Source organism: Epinephelus moara, chromosome 24 (assembly GCF_006386435.1).
Source record: "Epinephelus moara isolate mb chromosome 24, YSFRI_EMoa_1.0, whole genome shotgun sequence".
Classification (NCBI taxonomy): domain Eukaryota; kingdom Metazoa; phylum Chordata; class Actinopteri; order Perciformes; family Serranidae; genus Epinephelus; species Epinephelus moara.
This window is the reverse complement of record NC_065529.1, coordinates 15777220-15800362: the sequence shown is the minus strand read 5'-3', so window position 1 is coordinate 15800362 and position 23143 is coordinate 15777220. Positions and strand designations below refer to the sequence as shown.

At 40.6% G+C, this 23143-nt stretch overlaps 1 protein-coding gene across 2 annotated transcripts; it reads right to left on the bottom strand.

Annotated features, from left to right (window-relative positions):
* Positions 1-1147: 1147 nt before the first annotated feature.
* kdm5ba (lysine (K)-specific demethylase 5Ba) lies at positions 1148-21857 on the bottom strand. Of its 2 annotated transcripts, none has more exons than XM_050037484.1 (27): positions 21539-21857; positions 16435-16512; positions 16019-16141; positions 15642-15869; positions 15209-15334; positions 14685-14778; positions 14500-14606; positions 14165-14323; positions 13885-14004; positions 12096-12254; positions 11418-11599; positions 11061-11223; positions 10622-10741; positions 10020-10214; positions 9409-9590; positions 8923-9047; positions 8653-8803; positions 8144-8264; positions 7575-7930; positions 6275-6413; positions 5991-6170; positions 5739-5897; positions 3786-4205; positions 3525-3615; positions 2774-2961; positions 2397-2660; positions 1148-2284 (listed from the first exon to the last, which is right to left on the bottom strand). In XM_050037484.1, the coding sequence occupies exons 1-27, from the start codon at positions 21689-21691 to the stop codon at positions 2147-2149; spliced, it is 4521 nt and encodes a 1506-aa protein (XP_049893441.1). In that variant the 5' UTR covers positions 21692-21857; the 3' UTR covers positions 1148-2146. The 2 variants fall into 2 exon arrangements, with proteins under 2 accessions (XP_049893441.1, XP_049893442.1); XM_050037485.1 differs by having other exon boundaries at positions 15699-15869; positions 21539-21855.
* Between the last annotated feature and the right edge of the window lie 1286 nt (positions 21858-23143).

Below are 23143 nucleotides of genomic sequence, written 5' to 3'. Positions count from 1 at the left end.
GTAAATATAACTATTTGTTTACAAGAAAACCTCACAGGGAGGTGCCCTGTAAAGCATGAGTTTACTGGTATGATGGTCCTGAAAAGCTCAGTGTGAAGTGCTGATCTTTACTGTTTAGAAACTGTAATTATTAATACATTGATTAAAAAATGATCAAGACAGTATAACCTGTTCTATCTAATCTTCACTAGATGGTAGTGTGGCACCATTAAGTATTAATCAGGAGCCATGTTGTATGTATATGTTTTTATTATCAATATCTACATAAGCTGATAGCATGTATTGTTTTCTATTTATTTATGAATTCTTCAACTTAAGAACCAGCTATGGTGCTTTAAAGGTCACAGAAACAAAAATACAACGTCAACATGTTTGCTTTATTTCACTATTATTGTATCCAGAGTTAAAAGAAAGAAAAGGGTCTGGGGGGGTCTGTGGACTTAATGTATTATAAGATAGCTGGCTCACATCATAAAGTTGGGTCAAATGTGAGCGGGGTTGGTTGATAAAGTAATAGTTGTTACTGTAACTGAATTCTGAGATTAAAACCTATTCAAAAGATTAATAACACTATTTATATTGTTTGTTATTTTGAATCATCAGTGGCAAAAGTAATCAGATATTCCCTCTAACGAACTGCTTAAAAATGTTTGGTTTTAAAACAGGCATATTTTATTAAATGCACATTATTTTTGGTTCCTGTTTAAATTTAATTTTGAAAATGTTTCTATTGGTTGCTCATTTTTTGTAGTAATAGCATTTTAACACTGTGCCAACCAACTCTGTGATGGGTCTGATTGGCCCAAATGAACAATGCGATTTAAATGACGAATCACCTTATTTCAGGGACCATTTGTGTACATTAAAACATATTCATTTATAGCTGAGACAGAAATATATATGTTGTAGAAAATGTTTGTTATATTTCTCACTTGTACTAAATGATACAATCAGCCCCCCCCCCCTTTCCTGTTGTTGTTCTGAATTCCTCAAATAGACAATTTGAGTAGAACCGTTCCCCTTTTACAGATACTGTAACGGTCAGAGAGGAGTTTGAAGTCAACCTGTCAAAATCCACCGACACAGCTAATGACACATTTTACTTGTATGTCATTCAGCACGTTGAGGATTGATGAGTCCAGGCACATGGGAACAAACAGTTTTTATTTTATAATGCAAACTGCAACATATGAATTATATTATTTACCCAAAGGAGCAGAAAAAGGTCATATACCCGTGGCAAATAAATCACACAGTCTGTGTTAAATCTAAGTCCAACACAATATTATCATCTAAACCATAAAGGGAAAATCCACCCTAAAACAAAATGTACATTCCTTTGATGTCGGACAGTTCATTCTGATTTTGTGAACATTAAAGTCTGACTCGACGCCAGGACTCACCTTTTTCCTCAGCAGACAGCGCAAAAGGGACCAGACTTTATAGCAAAGTCAGTGATTTGTTAAGGGATATGGGCGAATATCAGGTGAAAACCTTTGCACATATTGGATCAACAAGCGCAGACATACAGTCGTTGTTCTGTGGTTTCTGATTTGGGCTCTGTTCACAAATTTAAACTGAACTGTGTAAGATCATAGGATTCATAAAGTGAATTCTTCAGGGTTTTTGCTTCAAGAAGGCATCCTATCAAAGACTTTCTAAGCACAAATATAGCTCAGGTGAAAACTGAACCTCAATTAGTCGGTTCAGTTATTGCTTAGATAAATAATATTTACTCTACAAGAGAAAGATAAGTTTCACATTGTTCAGATGCATGTAAAAAAAAAGCAGTTCTAAAATGTGGCGTCAAATTGACTCTTTTTTTTTTTTTTTTTTTGGTTGAAAAATCCCTGCGCTGTTGAAACAGTTTGCCATTTTGTACATCTGCATCAAGTCTTGGAAAGTTTCAGAAAAAGGATTAGTTGATTGGCTGAAAAACCAGCCATGTGACAAAAACAGTGACAGAAGTCTTTTGTAACTCTGGAAAAAAAAAAAAAAAAAAAAACAGTAAATAGCACCATGTTCACTAAGGGCAAGCCAGAAGGTAAAGGGGGAGAAGCCGCAGGAGCACACAGAGTTCAAATGTGCACTTAAGTGCTGCGGCTCGCAACGAAACTGCTGATCCTTCAAAGTCACTTTTTGGTCTTCATTCTCCTCTGTCGTAATCCGGCTGTGTGCAGCTTATGCAAATATAGTCCTCCCTCTCTGCTCGCTCTGCAGACAGTCCTACACAGATCTGGTGGAACCACTGATTGCAGCTGCCGTCACATTGGACCCAATTTACCTGAAAAGCAGTAAGATGAGAAAAGTTAACAAACATGAACATAAATCAGTTTAACTCCTGCCATGAAAACTTCATGTAGCATATTCATTAGGAAGCCTGATATAAAACACACCTCGTCGCCCTCTGGCTCTCTGCACCATGGTGCAGCACACAGTGAGTAGTCCTCCTCTGAATCTGAAGCGGCGGGGTCAGACACTGTGTGTGTGGGAGAACAAGTTGGCTTGGCATCTTCGCTCCTCTCTTTGCTCTTCTTAGACTTCTTTTTGCGGCACTTCTTGGCCTTCTCACTGTGCTGAGAGTCGGAGCTGTCCTTGCGTCGCTTGGTCCTCTTGCTCTGGCCGTTCACCGACTCCTTTTTGAGACTTGAAACTCCGTTCTGTGTTGAGACATAAATATTTCAATAAATAAACCAAAATGTTGTAATTATATATCTCAGTGTGACTGAGAATATGATCCACAAGCAACAGTCTTTGCTGTATTTGTAGTTACCTTGTTGTGGTGGGGGCTCCCTCTCTGAGACTGTTGGTCCTGTTCTGTGTCGTTCCCACAGGGGGAGCTATGTGAGGGCAGGGGGGCCAGTTTGTACAGAAGGTATCTGTACAGCTGCTCAGTTTCAGGCAGAGTGACCTGCAGCAGGAATCCCTCCACCATCAGCTCCTCCAGCTCAGGACCCAGACCTGTGACAAATATGGTGAGCAGTGGAGAATTCAGAGGTAAAATAACAAGCAAAAAATGCAAAGTATGTGTAAATGAAAATTTCTTAAAGGAATACTTAATTCACAAAATGATCATTTGAATATCAGTTACTCACCCCGTGTTACACTGAATCAGGAAGAAAACTTTGTTTGTCTAGCATGCCTCCACGGTGAATGAAGAATCCAAAGACATAAATAATCATTGATGAACTGAAGTCAGGGGGCTACATTAAGCAACAGCAGAACATCTGTTTATAATCTTTCACACAACTCATGCAGTATAATCCAAGTGTCTGGACAAATGAGACTTGAATTATTCTACAGGAGCTGTGTAAGTGTTTGTAAACATGTTTTGATATAGGTTTACTCCTGTTAAACGTCGACCCCTATGACTTCAGACTTTTCTCCGTTTTGTATTTTTTGTTGACTGTCGAGGCATGCAAGGAAAACTGTTTTCTTCACTAACTCATCGTAACAGAGTGGGTAATTGATGTACAAGTGATAATTTGAGGGATGAAGTGTTCCCTTAGAGCTCTGACACTCACCCTGGAGTGGAACAGACTGGTGCTCTATATGAAAAAATGACCCGTTTATTTCCTGAGTCCGATGTGAAGATACTCCGAGTCCAACTCTCCCCTGAAACAATAAACAACCAGCATAAGTGTGCTTGCCAGTGATTGGTGCATCTTCAATGTCACTGATGAAGTAATCAGACCCTATGATGGTGAATTATATCAATAACAAGGTTCAAGACCAACATCTATTCAACTACATTTACATAAGTGATAACTTGTGTTCCCACTGACCATCTTTGACACTTTCTCCAGCACTCCCTCTGTGCAGGCCTGCTGAACTCTGTGCTGCCATCGCACCGTCCTCTCTATGAGGAAGCGCAGAGCGTCCCCTTCTGGCAGTCGAACCCGAATCCTTTGCAGCGACGCCAACAGAGGCAGGACCTTGTCCAGAGGGGGTTTCCTCGACCGCTGGCAAATTGGGCAAAGCCAGGCTCGGCCGTACTCGAGGTCCGCGGCTGTTGTCACACAGCCGCAGTGGAACACTTCTCGACAGAGCTCGCACTGCACCATGGCACCCGAAGGGGCCTTTTGGCAAACGCAAACACTAAGTGCATAACAGTTTTCAGCAGGAACAAGCTTGGACTCATTTGAAGCGCGCAGAGCCAACAAGATTTCCATCTCCCTCTGGCGGACCTCAGCGAGTGTGGCCATCTGTCAGGGAAGAAAATTAAACTTAATAAATAAAATGAAAGACTCAGTCAACAGTCTGACACCAGATTAGGTCTCATGACCCAGTGTTGTAATTAGGGCTGTCACAGTAACATCACCACACTGTGCTGAAACAGTGTTAATGATTGATAAAAAATCCATTATGTTTTCCTGTTCACTTTACGAGGCATCCATCCGGTCTTTTGTTGCACTGGGGGTAGCAGAGTTTACCCGGGTACTTTAGTGCCCTGCAATACGCCTGACAGGCAGCACATACTTTTCAGCTGTGGGCTCATTGGGAAGTATATGCTGTCTGAGACAGCGCTTCTGCATCCAATAAAGGTATACATTTTTAAATACTTGCTCAGATAAAATGTCTAGTATATGCATTGTGTGTGTGTTTTGAGCCTTTCTATTAAGTCTGAAAGTCCCACTGAAATGTGGTAGGCATTTCAATAAGCAGCTTCAAGGTCACCTGGGCTTTATACAGTTAAAGGCTCTTCTTAGCTGCACTGGCAGGAAAAAAAGGAAAACATTGAGTCTTAAAGAAAAAACTGCCACCTTTTTTGTGGATGTCTAAACAGTGTTTGTGTAAATGTAGTCGACTGTGAAATAAATTGTCAGCAAGTGCCATGCTGACAGAGTATGCTGAGTTCACAGCTTCAAAATCTGTTCTTCCTGCATCCAGCGCCGTCATTTGACATTTGATGTGACAGAGACGTACTTGGAGGTCAGAAAGAACTACTGCCAATTTCAGCTTGGACTTAAAGTCTCTGCCTCTGAGTAGCCAGGGGTCATGTTGTAAATGCCGCTCAAAAACAGAACTTCCTTGTTCTCTTCGCTTGTTTTGCAAACTAGCTACATTTACAACAGGGAAAATGGCATCCCAAACAGAAGTAAGACAAATGTTGACTACAAACAGTACTCAACATCCGTCAAGAGTGCAGTACAAAGTGTACGGCCAAGGAAACACAGCAGAGAGAGGCCGGGGCTGCGGCTGCCGTGCAGAGGATACAGCCGGCAGGAACCCTCCAGAACCTGATCTGCAGAGAGCAAACGCCGACTGGTGGTGCCTTTGTTCAAACTGCCCTCTGGTGCCAACAGAAACTGTATCATTCTGCTGCACTGATTTTCAGTGTGGGCAGTTTTTATTAAATGCCGTCACAAATGCCAACCCTGAGAGAGCCCGTGTGTGTGTGTGTTACTATGTATGAAAGTTTAATGCCTCACTTAGTCAGAGATGTTTTGACACCTTCTTTGGGATCCCAAAGATAAACTAGAAAATACAACAAAGACTAGCAGGGTTGAGAGGGCAGATGACCACTAATTGAGTATTTTTGTCACCTAATTTTATTTTTTGAGCTCTTGTGCAATACATCCTGGTAGATGTGGGCACTGCCAGCACAGCTCCACAAGCAAGGGGACTCTTTCACAGTCAAAATAGCACACACATGTATTGCTTCCTTTGACTACATTTCCCATTTCCCATACATTTGGTTGCTGTGAGAGAGAATAAAATCCAACAGCTACACTCACAGCAGAGGCTGAGTCCTTGCTCTCAGAGAGCGCTCTCTCCACGTCACACACAGACTCCAGTTTTGATGAAGATTTTTTACAGATCTGTGGAACCTCTTTTGCTTTTTTAGATCTTGACTTCTGATGTCCAGTCCCTACATCACACCTTGGGCAAAGCACCTGAAAACATAAAAGCAAATGCACATTATTTATTGGTCCTGACATATTTGGCAAACAGCTTTAAAATGAGCACATCTACTAATATTCTTTTACCTCAAGGAGAGAGAAAGGGGAGTTTTTCAGTAGGAATGTCTTCGCTGCGCTCTCCTTCCAGGTCTGAACATCACAGACGAGGGCCTCCAGTCGACTGAGCGGGTCGAGCCTCACTGGAAGACCCTCTGCTCGGAGAAGCAGCTCAGAGAGGCTGTCCAGCACAGGAATACGTCCCCCGAGCTGCAAGTGTACACACACAAGATTTATAACCAAACTCAATCATCTTTGGCGGAGTGCTAAGTGCTCAGAACATTAAGCATGGCTTAAGTTTAAGTATATTTCACCTGAAGTGCGTCTGCTTCATGGAGCCATTTCTTGGCCTTGGTGATGACATCCTTCAGCTGCAGACAGTTGGGCAGATATGCAGGGATGTTTTCTACTTCTTGTAGAGCGGCGTCAAGTGTTTCTACGCTGTGACACGGCCTGTGAAGGGACATACGCTTTGGTAAATAGACTGTACATGTTCTGGTTTTATATAAAGTTGGATGTTGAAGTGGCACATAATCTTTTGTCTGGTATGTTTCAGTATCAAATCTTAGTTTAAAAAAATGCCTTTTTAATGGACTTGGATCAGATCATATGGCTATGGTAGAGTCTGGTGTTTTATAGTGTGTAGTCTCTGTGGAGCCATCAGTGGGTTAAGCACTGTCACAACACCATGATCCTGTTTATCCACCATGATCCAGCTCTGCAGACTTGGCACATTTCACTCTGCACAGTCTGAAGTTAAAGCTGATTTCACGTTTTCACTTCACATCTGTCCCCACTATTTATGAAAATTAAAAATGTACAAAACAAAGTTTGAATTCAGTTTAGAAAAACAGACTTTACTGTATTTCAGAAAAGTTATAGAAGAGAACTAGAATTACCACCTTGCAGCTGTATGCCTGTACCAACCAATCAGCACAGTTTCAAGGTGGGCAATACAATCAGTGTCAACAGTATCTTACCAAATGTCTCCCCTTCTGTTCCTGAGTTACTGCGTTGAATAATGGCCAGAAAAGTGTTTTTGCAGAGCATTATGATGTCACAGTGAGCTTTGAGCTTTGGCGACCAAAACTCTCATCAGTTCAACCTCAAGTCCAAGTGGACATTTGTGCCAAATTTGAAGGAATTCTCTCAAGGCATTCCTGAGATATCCCATTTACAAGAGGAGGGCGGACAGACAACCTGAAAACATAATGCCTGAGGCCACAGCTGTCGCCAGCACGGAGGCATGAAAAGCTTTTCAGAGCTTTCAGAGTTTGTCTCTTATAACTAGTAGGGAGTAAGTGGGGTAGTGTGTTTGTACATTTGTAATGATAGCTCTGTCATTGCTGAAGTTGTGATTTATTATGTTTTTCATGGTTAATTGATACTTGATACAAAAAAATTTACCAAGCTTGACAGTTCTGTTTCTGAAGGCTCTTTGTTTATAAAAAAGTAAAAAAATTGTAAGAACAAAAATGAATAAACTTTGAGAGAAAAATAACTGTAGTATTTGAACCTGGTGAATGGATTATAATTACACCACTGACCACTCCTGACACAAAGCCAAAGCTTTTCAAATATGACCTAAGGCCCAGTGCAGCTTGGTGTCCTCACCTGGCTTCCATGAGGCTGAGCACCCGCTCCTCCCACTGCTCCGACACCGTCAGCAGCTCCTGCAGACGAGCCATGGCTCTTTCCACAGAGCTGTGAGGAGCCAAGCCCACGCCCTGGTCTATCAGCCTCCTCATGGTGTCCAGACAGAGGCTTTCTGGCCGGCTGCTGGCTTGCTGCACGGCCTCCAGCCAGCGGGCCTGCTCCAGTCTCTCCCTCAGCAGGGGCAGCTGAGGTAGCTCCACGTCCAGGCCCAGGCTCACGTCCAGCAGGTCCTGCAGCTCCAGCGGGCTGGGTGACTCATCAGAGAGGAGACGCTCGCTGCGCTGCTGAAAGTCATCCACCCGAGTCAAAAGGTCCTGGAGGAAACATTCAACAGGAATTTAGGGAATGAAATGTACTACTGGCACAAGACTTCATTCATAAACTCAGCCAAATTCACTCACATAAACCAAACATTGAGACACTGTTAGACTTAAATGTGAATGTGTGATTTAGTATGAGCTACCTTTCACTTAAAGATTCAGGTAGGCCTTAAAAAAAGTTGATGCATCTAATCCAAGCTTACTAACCTTTAGTAAAGGAGCCTGTCGGATGTTGCATGGCAGATTGTCTAACTGTCGGACAAAAGACCTCAGCTCTTCAACCGTCAACTCATTCTGGTTTTGAGACTTTCCTCCTCCAGAACGATACCTGAAATACAAAAAAAGAGATCTTAACAGATTTTGAAAACCGTTTTCAAAATGACAGAAACTAAAAGCAAAAAAAAAAAGAAAAAAGAAAAAAAAAAAAAAAAAGGCAATGCTAGCATCTAAAAAAGAAAGTGTATTCTGTCACCTTTGTCTGGCAAGTTGAAAAGAAAGTACTAGCAGTAAAATATCTCCTTTAAAATGATACAATGGAGTCAATAACAATAATAAAGATAACTACAGTCCAGCTCACACCAAAGCATACTGGAGATGTGCAATTTCCAGAAAACACAAGACACCTATAAGTAATAACTTAACTGAGTCATCATTATACAATTAAACATTGTCGGGTGTGTTGCATAGGAGAGCAATTTCAAATCAGTTTGTCGTACCTCGTCTGCCTCTTTCCATTGAGGAGCTGCTGTGCCATCACAGCAACTTTATCAGCCTCTGCTGCGACTGTGCGTAGCTGATCCAGGAGGCTGATGTGTGGGAACGCCTTGGTTTCTGCCTGCTCCACCAGACTGTGAAGCTCTTCCAAACCTGAGCAGAAAGCAGTACAAACTCTTAGAAAGCATAAAATATATGAAGTAACAGAAAACAGAGTGACAAGTGAAATGTAATATTAATAACTAAAATTTGTAGTACAGAATGTTTCTAACTTCTTTTCTTGTGTCCTTTGTTCTCCAGGATGTCCTGCACACTACAGAGCCAGTCTCTATAGGACTCGGCACGCAGCTTTACTGATGCCATCGTGGAATACAACTCATCCAGTGTAAACTTGTAACTGCAGGGAAAGACAAAACGAGGCAGTAGATTTACGATGATGATGGACGTTTGTCAAGGTTTAATAAAAGTAGTACTTCTTTTTCCTGATGATAAATGTAAAATCACACTATGTACTGTAATCACACTTTTGTCTAAATTTTTTATTAAGTATTAGCTGTGATTTTGTTTGAATGTGTTTTTCCTGAATGACTTTATTCCTAATTAATCCAAAAATACAAGCTCCATTTTAGGGTAAATCTGATGCACGTAGCCTTTAGCATGCCCATGAGGTAGCTTAATTGATGTAGATGATTTACAATAGTGGTAAAGTCAAATTCAGAAGCGAGTATGTTCAGTTGTCGTGGTTACTGAAGACTCACTGGAGTGTAAGGTTGCCATGAGGACAGGAGCAGAGGTCCTGGGTGTGGTACAGACAAACCATCTTGCCAGGACTGCAGGCACAGGTGATGCCAGACAGGTAGCAGGTGGTCCGACACTTGAAGCACTGCCGCTCCTCGTCTGGGAGCACCTCATAATCAACTTGTCGAGATTGCACCACACCCTGGGGAAAATCATTCACAGTCATTAGAGCTGCAGAGGAGTCAGAGGAGCTAAATGAGACAGCTGGGCAGAGAAAAATCGTCTCCTTCAAAAGTTAAAAGTTCTCTCCAATGTATTCTTTATGACATATCATTAACGGTGTACCAACTCTGGAATAACTGCCTCACAGGAGCTAATACAACAAACTGAAAAATATATGGGATTCAGACATTTAAATCCAACAATTTGCACTGTTCAAATGTTTTGTTTCCATAGTGAAAATCAAGTCATTGTAATGATAATCACCTTTCTATAACACTCACCTTATTTCCTGGATGTCTAGAGTATGTGCTGAAATAATAAAACCATATCCTGCCATCACTGAACTTCATTTACCTACTAGATTAATCAAAAAAAAGGACAATATGTCCTTGAAACAAGATCTCCTCACCATCTTGCTAATCTTCTCCCTCAGTTCTTCTTCTTCTTGGACCATCGCAGCCACCTCCTTGTACACTGCTTCCGCCAGCTCCAAATCCATGGTGTCTGCTTTCCAAGCCATGTTACAAATCATCTCGTCATGTGAGAAGACGCAGTACCTGCTCAGCTGGCGATAGTGTGCAACACAGTTACGGCCGATGGGCATCTGTCAGAGAATATATCAGTGGGTTTGAGTTTAGGAGTGATGCGCCAACAGGACCAAGAAAATGAATAATAGTAACAACAGGTGTCTGTTCCTGAAAATCTGATTTCTCTACCATAAAATTTGTGTTGAGGGTCTAAAATTTGTTTTCAGTCCAGTTTTGTAAATCACTTTGGGCTGCATCTTGGCATGAAATGTGCTATACAAATAACGTTGTCATTATGATACCATTTTTTATCACTTTCATTTTCCACAAATTATTAGGATACTTTAATATTACTGCGAGTGAAGAATATTTCTCAGTAAAATCCGAGAGCATGAACAGAACTTCTACTGTATGAACACCATGATTATACGGCAAGATGACTACATCTGGTTTGTGTAAACAGAGTGCAAACAGATTTTCATACCCAGTCCATGGTGCAAAAGTTGACAGCTTCAGCAAAGTTGAAGCCCTGGTTGAATCCACTGTGGTATGCTCTGGGGAAAGTGATGACAAACTCGCCTGCACATTGGTTAGTGCGATAGATCTAGTTATCAGCAAGAAAAGAAAAAAACAGTGTAAGATGTAAGTGTTTAATAGTCCATGTTTTTACATCTAGATTTTGATTTTTTTCACAAAAAGTGCTAAGACACTGCAACATTTTAAAAATGTGTATCTTCTTTGTTGATTCCAAAGACGCATTACATCTGATTTATATTAACTGACCTGCTTTCTGTGCAACTCTGACATGTGACAATTACATGTAAGGAATTTTGACATCACACTTTGTGGATAAAGATCTTACTTTGTTTCAGACATTCAAATGTGATGATTAATACATGAGTGTAACAGTGAGAGCAGGTTACCGGGACACCGTTGTTCATCAGCGTGTTGGGATTCATGATGGTGACCAGCTGGTGAAGGAGGTCTGGCTGGGCCTCAAACAGCTCAGGTGCCAGGTTCTTCATGACCGACTCGAGGTGCTCTGCAGCGTAACCAGGGGCCCCATACCACGTCTTCGGCTCCCCCCTGCAAACATGGTCAAAACTATTAGTGGAAAAACACTTTGCAACAACACAAATTTCCTTGAAAAATATAGATAGAATGTTTCTGAAATAAAAATCAAATCTGCAAAACATTTCTTTCTAAAGCACCAGCTGTTGCTTTTCTACATTAAAATGACTTTAATAGATTCACGATAGAGTTTAGAGAGAGCACTCTACCAGTGAAGGTAGTTTATGGAGTAGCTCCAGTGGTCCTCGATATGCCAGCAGAAGGAGGAGAAGCACATGCCCACATACAGCCAGGGTAACTTCATCCCACAGATGTCGGCTGTAATGTGAGTCAGTACGGAGGCGTCCAGCACCGGCATGTTGTTCAAGTTCCAGCCGCTGCTCAGGTAATGCTGCAGGTCAAACACAGGTCTCAATACTCAGCTTTACTTCTTAAGCAAGTATAGCCCTCTCCAGCTGGTATAATAGTAGTCATCGCTTGTAAAACTGATCATAACATTATATCAGTGTTGTTAAATTTCCTAGCAACCAGCCAAAAATCAACACTGCTTCAGTAAATACTGAGGGTTGTTTTGAAAAACCCAACATCATCAAGTCTTATTGGATTTGAAGATCAATATTTCTGACATATTGTGTGTGGGCATGTTTTTTAGCTATCATTGAAGGTTGTGGAGATAAACTATCATATAAATTCTCCCCTTTACAACCCCATAACAACTTTTATTTTCCGTGAGGTTTCAGAGACACAAAAGATATACAATTTTTTTGTATTTCCACCATCATTCAAGTTCAATGAATTAAGTTAAATGCACCAATTTATGAAGACAAATTATTTCTGACTGCAGACAAATACAATACATCATCTCCATAACAGCAGACAGGTTGTACCTCATCCTCAGGAGGGACCTCAAAATGGCCATTACTCAAAGGAAAACCACTCCCAAACTCCTTGGAGGCGATGTCTGCTCCGTACTCCACAGTGACATCCTCCTCAATGGTGCTGACTAGACGCCAGAACTCCTTCTCTACTAGCTCAGTGGGAACCATCTGAAATACACAAAGAGATGACATGGTGTCAGAGTATGTTTGTTGGTATCAATGGCAAGAATATCATCTTAATTTTCTGTCTCAACTCCTTGCTTATGAGGACTGCTTTTCCCTGCTCCTCAATAAAGCCCCTTTCACATATGCAGTCTATCCATTTCCTACATGGGGTCATGTGTGAATAGGAACAGTGATTGAGAATCAGGGAAATCTGTGGTGCTAATTTCCCGCATCAAGATGTAGTAAATTTCAGCATAGTTTCATGGGATCAATTTCACGGGTAGTTATCAAATACGGTTCAACAACATTGGCATCGCACAAAAACGGCTCCTTGCCCGCCTTAAAATAATGAGAGACGTCTTTTGCCGCACGCATGTACATCCGTCCTTTCCCCTTCCCATCTTCATCTTCTTCTTATTCTTATTTTGAGTTTTACGGCGGCTGGCAAGCCTAAGTGTTGCATTAACACCATCTGCTGGACTGTCCCTTACCCCATCTATGCTAGCACTGCCGTGGCATGTGTGAAAAGGTGCAAGACGCAAATGTTCCTGAATGTTGTGCATGTGTGAATAGCGAGGATCACTAGCAGAGCCTGAAGGGTCGTCCCAGTAATTTACCAGGAGCTATGTGTGAAAGAGGCTCCAGCCTCTTCACCTCTTTCACTCTCTCCTTGCAGTAAGAGTATGTTCACAGGATGTGAGAGTGTTAGAGGGGGGAAACACAGCATCTGATAAGACCATCAGGACCCTCTCTCTGGAAGTGTGCTATCAAAGCTTCTCTTTGTAACAGACCAAAGTCATAAAATAGAAGTAAAAGGACTGCTACCCTAACAGACCTCCCAAACTCTGCCTCAAGTCTCAGAAAACATCACAAGAATCCTTTAAATTATTGAAATATTGAGTGCATGATCATTTTACAAGGGGTTTGGTGGAATGAATAAAAACATTTTATACATCAGTAGTGATGTCAACACAACTTCTGTTTCCACTGTGTCAAATATTTTCTGTTTTGTAGTTATTACAGCTTTGGGAAAGCTACTTTAAGAGTATTTGACATACAAAATATGTTCAAATTTAATTATAAAACAGCATCCAATAACAGAGGTGTAACCTAAGACTGCCTATGAACGGACCAGTCCTCCTGTAGTCAGTCTCCTCTGCATGTTGCCATATGTACTGTCCATGAAACATATTATGTTAATGGGGCTCTCTAAGATGTTAGTAAGAGAAGTAATATAATTCTCCCATCCTGTAGGTGGTAGCAACCATGAACAATAAAAAGTTATTATTAGAGCTAGTATAATTAGGTTTTTCCCCCCATTTTCAGTAATTGATAACAACCTTGAGCTCATTTAAATCGTCTGTCCTGCCTTAAAAAAGCAACATACCTATGTAAATTCCACTCTTTATTAATAGACATACTTATCCATGTCGATATCCCATGTTTTACCATGTATTCAAATATTCCGAAGCCATGGACCCTTTGACATCAGTAAACAGCGAGAAGTGAGAACAGAATGTAACCCATCGCACTTTACACTGTGATTTAGATACCATGTAATTACCAAGGAAACATGTTGACTAAGTAGAATGGAAACCACTTGGATGTCAATTAACAAGTGATGCAAACTCACATGAACTGGCATGTTGAAATAATCTGACTTGAAGGAATCGGCCATGTCTCCAAAAGCCTGGAGGGTGTAGCTCCTGCTCGCCTGCTCAAAGCCAAAGGCGACAGGAGGTTTGCCACATTCCTGTGAAAAAACAAAATTGGGAAAAAAAATAAAAAGCTGAAATATAAAAGATAAAAACTTGGAGTTGTATTATATTTGTGAATACCAGGCAGATGATCTACTCTTGCTCCTAATTATGAGTGTCTCTGCTGGGATTAAGCTCCCTGGGGGTGCAGCTCACCTGAACCAGGCACTTGGGACATCTCCAGTCACCTTTGGGAACGTCTGGGAGGGGCGGGATCAGACAGAAGATGTGATAGCTGTCGTCACAGCCATCGCACAACAGCAGGCGGTCCTCTGCAGTCCCATTACCACAAACCAGGCACATGTACTGGTCCACCTAAGGAGACGGGACAACTGTGAGCGCTGCCTTTGTTCTGTGATGTGTAATTTTCTCAGATGTGTGTAATTCAGAGCAGCGTGCAACATTACAGCAAGGCAGATGTTTTTTCACTGGCACAATATTGAAATTATAGTGATCTAAACCAACATTTCAACACAAAACAATATACTTACTTTACTTGAGGGAGGTCTGATCATCTTTTCTAATACAGTTTCTTCATATTCTGTTGGATTCTCCTGTTTAATGGGCTCCTGTTTCACCTCAGTGATTGCCATCCTCACTGAAAGACACAGAGGAGGCTCAATGGAGGCTTTAAGATAATACCACTTATTTTATCTGACACTTGCTTTATTCTTACCAGGTTCTTGTTTGCCAACATACGTTCCCATCCTCCTCCTGAGATTGGGACGATTCTGACAAATTTCCCCTGGTTCGGTTTTAATGCAGCCTCTCTGTTGGAGTCACAGCGAGAAACACAGACAGAATGAAAAACAGTTCTACATTTTACTGGGTCCTCAATAAGATATGAGGGAATAGTCTTTTAAACCAGACAAGTGGTGTGAAAAACACAAGGCCATATTCACAAAATAGATTAAGACCAACTCGTTGTCTATCAGAGCATTTCTGTGTGTAATCTGCACAAGAATATGAACATTTAGTTAAACATCCATCCAACAAATATTAGCATATCATACACATAATGAATTAAACATGGCACAAGTGGATATGCCAGAGACTGAGAGAGAGAGACTGAGAGANAGAGAGAGAGAGAGAGAGAGAGAGAGACAGAGAGAGAGAGAGACAGAGAGACAGAGAGACAGAGAGAGAGACAGAGAGAGAGAGACAGAGACAGAGAGAGAGAGAGAGACAAATCAGACTCACTTCAGATCTCATGCGTTTCGCTCGGCGAGCAATGCTGCAGGTCTCCTGGGGCTGGACAGACTGCCGCTGCGGCAGGTCGTGAGGGGTGTACTCCTTATCTTTAGTGTCATTGGTCAAGGTGGCTTTCTGCAAAGAGAAGCAGGTGTGTGTGATTAAAGTGAACACTGAAATTACCCTGACTAAAAATGAAGTGAGACAAAACTCTTAAAAGCCTCTACTTTTTCTATTGAAGCCAAATTAACAAAATTTGGATTGTGGACAAAACAAGATATTTGAGGATGTCATCTTGGGCTTTGGGATCGACATTTTCCACTATTGTGTAGACCACAACAACTGATCAATTAATTGTGAAAATGGTAATAATAAACTATGTGGCATGAAAATGGCACTTAGATGGACAATGAATTCTTCCAATATCCATTCAATTTCTTACAATTCTATCCACCGCTGCTCTGCTGGGAAAAGAAGACATGAGGGATAGTGGACGTACAGGCAGATTGTCTCCAGTCTGGAACAGGTTATATGGGTAGAGGATCCTTTCATAGTGTGCCCGCAGATGAGAGCCAATAGCTTTGCCTGGAGCAAAGCCCATCTTGACGGATATCTTCGTCCAGCGGCGTTCCTTGCAGACGGCATCGAAGCCTCCCTCTTCATTCACCAGCTGGGAAAGAGAGAAATTACATATTCAGTCTGTTTGCTTGAAGAGTGGTTTTGCATTTGCATGTAAATAAACATTTTATTGGGAATTTCTTCACACAAATAAACCTTTACAAAATCCAGATTTCATAACCAGCCAGGATTTGTACGCACCTTATTCAGCTGGTAAAGATCCAAAATCTTTCTTTCCACGTGAGGGATTTTCAGAGTGCACCCTTGCAGCTCCCAGAATTTTGCTATTTGATCAAGGAAGTTGAGCTTAACCCTGGTCTGAGCCTAAAGCACAGTGAAACCAAAGTTATGTTATGTTTAGTATTAAACATCTCATTGTTTATTCTTCAACAATGACAACACAATAACTGAACATCTTATATTATCAGATATTTTGAAGCTGTAAATTGTTTTAGAAAAACGGACAAAGACAGGAACATCAGCAATAACTTTAAATGTAGAATGCCAGAATATAATAATTAAAACGACAGGATTTTTTTTTAAATTTATTGAATAATCCACTTACACGTATTGCATTTTATGCATCTTAAATAAATAAACATAGTAAGTTAATATACCTCCAACTCATTAAGCCTTTGTATCCGTGGTGTGAATTTCAGTCTGTCAACATCACACGCAAATGGTGGCTGCCATTCCTGAGAGAATTAGAAAAACAAAACATTTTGTTAAGTAAACTGAATTAGAAAAACAAAACATTTTGTTAAGTAAACTGACACCTGGTTACCCTGAAACACAAGCCAGTGAAACCAAATTTTGTTAATCAGAAAGAGTTTATCATGTTAAACAAGGCCCTAAGTGAATACCACACAAAACAAGCCTCCTTCAGGGATAAGACTGGCATTACTGTAGATTTTTTGGGGGGTTATTTTGCCAAGAAATCCCATGAAAACACCAAAACCTAAAATGTGTTTCTGGCCTCCTCGGCCTGTCTGTGGCTCTCAGCTCCAAATCATTAACTCCAATTGAAGACTTTAAAACAAGCCTCAAAAATATACTTTCAAATTTTTAAAAGGAATTTCCTAAACAAGGTGAGCACTGTGATTTTTACCAAACATTACTCTAACAGAGCAGACTTTGTTGAGGACTATTTCTAGCCACAGATTTGGTGCACTAGTGAGTATGTTCAGCTGCAGGACAGTGTAGGTGGGACGGGCCTTAAACTTTTTCCTTAAACAAACAAAAACCCATTCAGACCACCAGAGTTTTCCTTGTAATAAAGTTAGGAATATAATCTTAAGGACTCTTTGACCCAAATGAAAAGGAAAAAAAAGGGGACGAGACCTCTGACTGTTGCTTCTTATCACTTCAGTGTGATATCTCAACATCTATCATCTGATTCTCTTTACGGCCACGCCAGTAGTCAATAGGGAGGAAAAAATAAAAACACATCCAGACTACACACCCAGTCTGCACATCCGACAGACTGCAGTTATTCAAGTGAACCCAAAGACTGTCATTAAAAGCAGAGCTACAGGAAGTCGTAGCATGTCTGTGCAAACATGCACAGTTGCTGTGCACAGGAAAACAAGTTTGTCAATACTGGTGATCTAATAATGGCTCATTAAAAGATTGTTTTTTCTGCAAACACAAAACTAGATGGGAAATAAGATTTAGGCTGCACGATATGCATTCAGCTGCATGGCAATGTTAGGGGTGATCTCAACCTAAACATTAAATGTCATCAAATGTTTATCAGAGCCTTTGAATTAAACTGTCTTATTTATCAAATAACATGCAGTTGTCATCAGGATGTGACTCCACCGAACACACAAAAACATTACAGTGCTGCCTGTCACTATGTGAAGGACTGAACTACACCAACGTAACAGCACCATCTGTCCTACTGACAGACTAAACACTGACATGTCTGATATTAATGCACTTGCACACTGTATTAAAACAAACCTACTCCCGCTAGACCACACAACTTCCTGCCAGACTAGAGAACATGGTGTCAGTGATGGCTCAAGAGTCAGCAAGATAATCTCAGTTTTACATCATTAAATGTGTGACACCACACTCCTGCTGTCACGACTGAGAAGATTTACAAATGAGAGCAAAACAACTTGTGAAACTGTTTCCTTGAGTGTGACAGAAAAGATGCTATCCTGCCCCACGTGAAATTGGTACATCGTTAAATTGTTACTTTGGTAGCTAAAGAGCCGTCATAAGTACTAAAAAAACTCCAAACACGTAGAGTTAAATTGTCCAGCTATGTCTTCAAAGATTTCCAAGATCCCAGAGTCATTTTTGACACCATGGAACAGACAGAAATGCTTATCTTAGAGACAAGTTTCAGGTTTCAGATTTCAGATTTCAATTTTGCCCTTCAAACAGTATGCAAGAAATGTTCTCAGGCAGCACATTAGCCAGTTTTTACACTGTTTTGATGTGTTCAAAAACAAAGAAATCAATAAACTCTAAATAAATCTATACACTAAAAGTATGTATACACACACCGGCTCTGACACAACACTGAGTGGATGGTTACTTTTTTCTTCAAGGCTCAGATTTTGGGCTCAACATTGTGTTTAGGCTTTAAGAAAAACCAGACCACATCATAAATACCAGTCTAAACTAGATTAACTGAACAGGCTTGCAGGAGCTTTACAAGCAAGGTACAGATTTGTTTCCAATAGTTTTTACCCCAAACTAAAAAGTAATAAGTACAACCTAAATCTACAATTTGGAAATTTGAGATATTTGCACAAAATTCACTCTTAGTACAGAGTCATTAGTGGAGATATCATATCTCAGCTACGACTTGTTATTACATAACCAAATGAAGCTATTCAATTTTGCTTTAAAAATCCCCAAGTTCACATCTCAGAGCCAAACTTTAACTTACACTAGATTGCGAAGGAAAGTGAAGGTGTTTCATTGGCCTGCAAGATGTATAAACATGTGACTTGACTAGGCTAGGCCTGGAAATTTGGCTACAGCTCTGGATCTAATTCAAACTTTAGCTAACTCACAATATTTCTTAATGGGGATACACTAGCATGTTCTTTAGAAAAATAGTCAGCATTTTCTTTACAACTGACCACCTGCTGCGTGCAATGTTTCTGTGAGGGTTAAGCACGAAAAATTTTTTTTTAAACTAGAATGGAAATGCTGGTCAGAGTAGGGACAACAATAGCTGCATTAACACAACCTTATCATCTGTAGACAAAGCTGGATTAGAACCACAAATGTCCTGGCACAAGAGAAAAACAATCACCGAGACATATGGACCTGCACTGGGAACTGTTTTCTTTTTTTAAATCATCCTTCAAACACAAATCTTACCACACGAGTTAAGATTACAAGTGCAATTTTGGTCTTAACATGACAGGCCTTCCGCCAAACACAAAATGACAAATACAAGTGGTGAGAAGTTAACCACAAACAGCCTCAGGATGAAAACCATTTGCATATGTGCTCCTAACATCTACAGTCAACGTGTGACCTGTGCAAAACCTTGAAGGAAATACTGACCGCACACTGTGCACCCAGAATTCACTAATCAAAAACAGGTTTTGGTGCAATATCTTCTTCTTCCCTTCTAAAAAAATCTCTTTTGTTTATACTGGAGAAAACTGAAACAAAGAAGAGAAGATCTTAGGCCAGATCGTCATCTAAAAAACACAGGTTGTTACATTTACACGGTGTGAACCTTTGCCATACAAGCCTCCAGGATACCCAAAGCCCTCTTTACACAAACGCACAAAACAAATACACTTAAAAAATTCCCTTAGTAGAAATCCACTCTCATGAGCTCGGATCCACATTGCTGAAGGATTCAAGATTGTTTATTGGTTTGTTTGGCCCACACGCCACCCTGGAGCCAAATTTTGGTCTGAATGTTCAGTAGAAACTACTGGTGCATGACACAGAGCCGCAGACAATGGTGCTTACACAGTGTTGAACAAATGCTGGAGTTTGACCTTAAAAAGTGATTTTCGTCTCCTTTTGGTAAAATCAGTCAGTTGTATGTTTATTAGTGAGCAGGCATTGTATTTGAACTTTTTGGAAATACTGCTCCTTACCATATGGTATTTAGTTTAAAAAAATAAATGGCCTGCATTTTAAAGCCCCCCATAAAGATGCCACAGTAAATACAAATGACTTGCAGTAAAAAGAAGCGGTTCAGGCTAGGGTGTAGGCTACAGCTGTGTTTCTGACTATTTCTAAATGACAAAAATCTCTTTTTTCTATGCACTGGTCAACCAACAATTCCTTGCTCAAGCTATGACTATCTACATCCAATCTTTGCCCAAAGCTTTTGCCACAGCCTTCTTTTGTTTACATGAGCTGTGCATAGTCAGCCATGCCTTCATATGTAGGTTTCTTTAAGGACGAGCAAACGCCAGGCAGTCCTCCATCCACCCTTTATTTGGTTATACTGGCTCATTCACTCCTACCCGTCCAGTTAAACCGTGCAAAATGGGCTTTAACAGTCTCCTTATTCCTACCAAAGATGAGCCTCATGTTATCTGACGGCATACAGATTGCATAATTTCCACACATGAGCTGAATGTTTTTTTTTAACTGACACGTAGATAAATCCCAGAAATTATGTCATCAGTCATGGTAATGTAATTTATTCCAGTAGAATTTGCCTTTTATCTAATTTGCGTGGAGGCTTGGACACACCCTTTGAATAAGCTGTCGTCCCTCTGCCATCATCACAGTGTATCAGAAATAAGGTCAGTGTGAGATTAATTTGAATTCAGTCCATTTTGGGAGGAAATCTATAACTATGGCGTCTTCTTTATGCCCTGAAAATTTAATATTTGACGCATTCGACGTGTTAGGAAGGTGTGGATTAATGGCAGGACTCTCAAATCATAAAAAAATATATGTTTAAAAAATATATAAATATACTATAAAGTCGAAGAGTTGTTTTATAATGGGGACATAACGTTATTCTGCAAGTTAGCCAAGACATAAACGCTGGCGACCATGTGAAACAACCGTATTAAAGTATGTTTAAAAGATGATAAACTCTGATAAAACAGAAACACAGTGTCCGTTGGGCTCCGTGTCAAAGCGTCGCTTCTCTCCATAAACAGTTGGTCACCGAGCACGTACGTAACGCTAGCCAACGTTAGATGTCAGACAACTGCAGCTTTAAACGGGCCTTATTAACGTTAACGTTAGCTAGGTCACCTCATACTGGCTAAATACATCAAAATCCTGACGGGAAAGTTGTGTTCTACATTTAGCTAACTATTTAAAAACAGTGCTTAAATTATTAGTTTAAATCTTGGTGAGCTAATTTCCGTGCGCCCCGTCCAGGAAGCATTTCATACTGCGCTAACGTAAACACTTTCCATTATATTTGCATACAGGCAAAGTTTAGCGTTTGAATTATTTTTTAAAAATTCTGCCCTTTAGGTTGACGGTTATAAGAAATACACACCTGTCTGTTTGGGGGTTAAAAACTTGACCAGGACACACAGATTTATTAGTGTGAGAGAGCTTCACCATCGTTGTTGCAAACACAACACAGTCCAAGCTCTGGCTAGCTGACAATTCAACTCGGAGCCGCAATCCGCCATGTTGAAACCTGTCTAAAAACACAACTTTGCCTGCTAAATTACCAACAGCAGCTGAGGCCAACACGCAACGCCACAAACAAAACCTCGCATAACTGTCAAAATGAAGAAGAATACTCACCGGCGGCGGTCGGACCTTGCAGATGCCAGTTTTCTCTGCAATGGGTCGTATTTTGTTGATGTACGCAAAAGGGTCGGCAAATTCCTCCCAGCTGGGCTCAAAAACAGGGCACTCCGGAGGGGGAATGAACTCATTCAGCTGTGGTTGAGTCATCGTTGCATCTTCGGTATGACTGCAGCTGAAATATTTTCTCAAAGAGGCTTCGTCACGCTCGAGGTGAAATTCTTGTCTTTCAGTTCATGTCCACTCTCCACTCATTGAACTCAAAGACGAATTATCTAGTTGGAAGCGAGAGGTGACAGTCAGAGATTGTGTGCCTCCGCTTCAAAAAGTAGGAACTCACACATTATTCATGCTACACTCATTTTTAAAGCCAGTTTGCACTCATATTTCACACAGGCGTCCTATTTGACCAGTATTTCACACGCCAACACTAACTGTGTGTATAACTGTTTTAACTACACTGATTCAGTCCTTACATATGTTTGAAGTAGTGCATGACTGTTAGATTAGAGTAAACGCCTCAACCGTTACTTCACACCATACTTTACTACAACCCTAAATAAAGTACGTAGGAGTCTCCTCGCGCGCAGTAAACACTTTGTGAGCACAGTGCTCTTTAGTTAAGGATTATATAGTTTATTGGTTCCGTGGTTTCCTATCAGATGATTGCCCCCCTGTTGGATGAGTTTGATTCAAACACCGTGTTGTCACGCGGGTGTACACAGGCGAGCCGGTTGACAAATGAATGACTAGTTGCAACCGGCTCTTCCTCGGCCCGCCCGGCTCAGCCTTAATAATAGACGTATCAGACGGTACGTTGAGTTTTCTAATCGAACACACCCACTAGATCGCTGCGCGCTGACCGGCACTTCGTTTTTAAATGGTCTAGAGGAGCTCGTTGATTGGTAGAGACCACGGTCATATGTTAATACTTCAGCTGTTATGTTTTAATAATAAACATTTTAATTGAATAATTAATTCTTTACTGACCCCTGAACACCTCTGGCTTAAAGTGCAGCCTTTATGACATAGTAAAATACTATATTTTATTTATTTATTTATTTATTTTTGTTGAATCATTCATTAACAGTTTTTGCCTTGTGCATGAGGCCACTTGCTAATTGGTACCAATCATATACAGACACACATTTAGGGGGGTGATCATTTAACTGGAAAATGCTTATATAAGGGTCTGTGTTTAAACATACAAGATTTATAGCATTATTTATTTATTTACTATTTTGTGTCATGCACACAAACATGTACCCAACCCTCATGGGTTTACAAGACACCATTTTATCATTGCAGAGATCACTCCAAAGTACATTATTTGACTGCTCAGTCTCCAAACAAAATACTCTGCCTTCTATCCCACGTCCAGCAAATAAATTCTGCCAAAAAATGGTTCCTCATTTAAAAAATAGCTCAAATTATTCATGGTTATCCAACTAGAAGTAATCAACATAAATGGAGTGCAATGAAAAGTGCATCCCTTATGTCTCCCTATGCAGCTCAGTAAATAAAAAAATGAACCTATGTTACACATCAACAAAGTGTGTTCTCCTCTGGAGTGGCACTAAACCTACCAATCTCTAGGTCTAA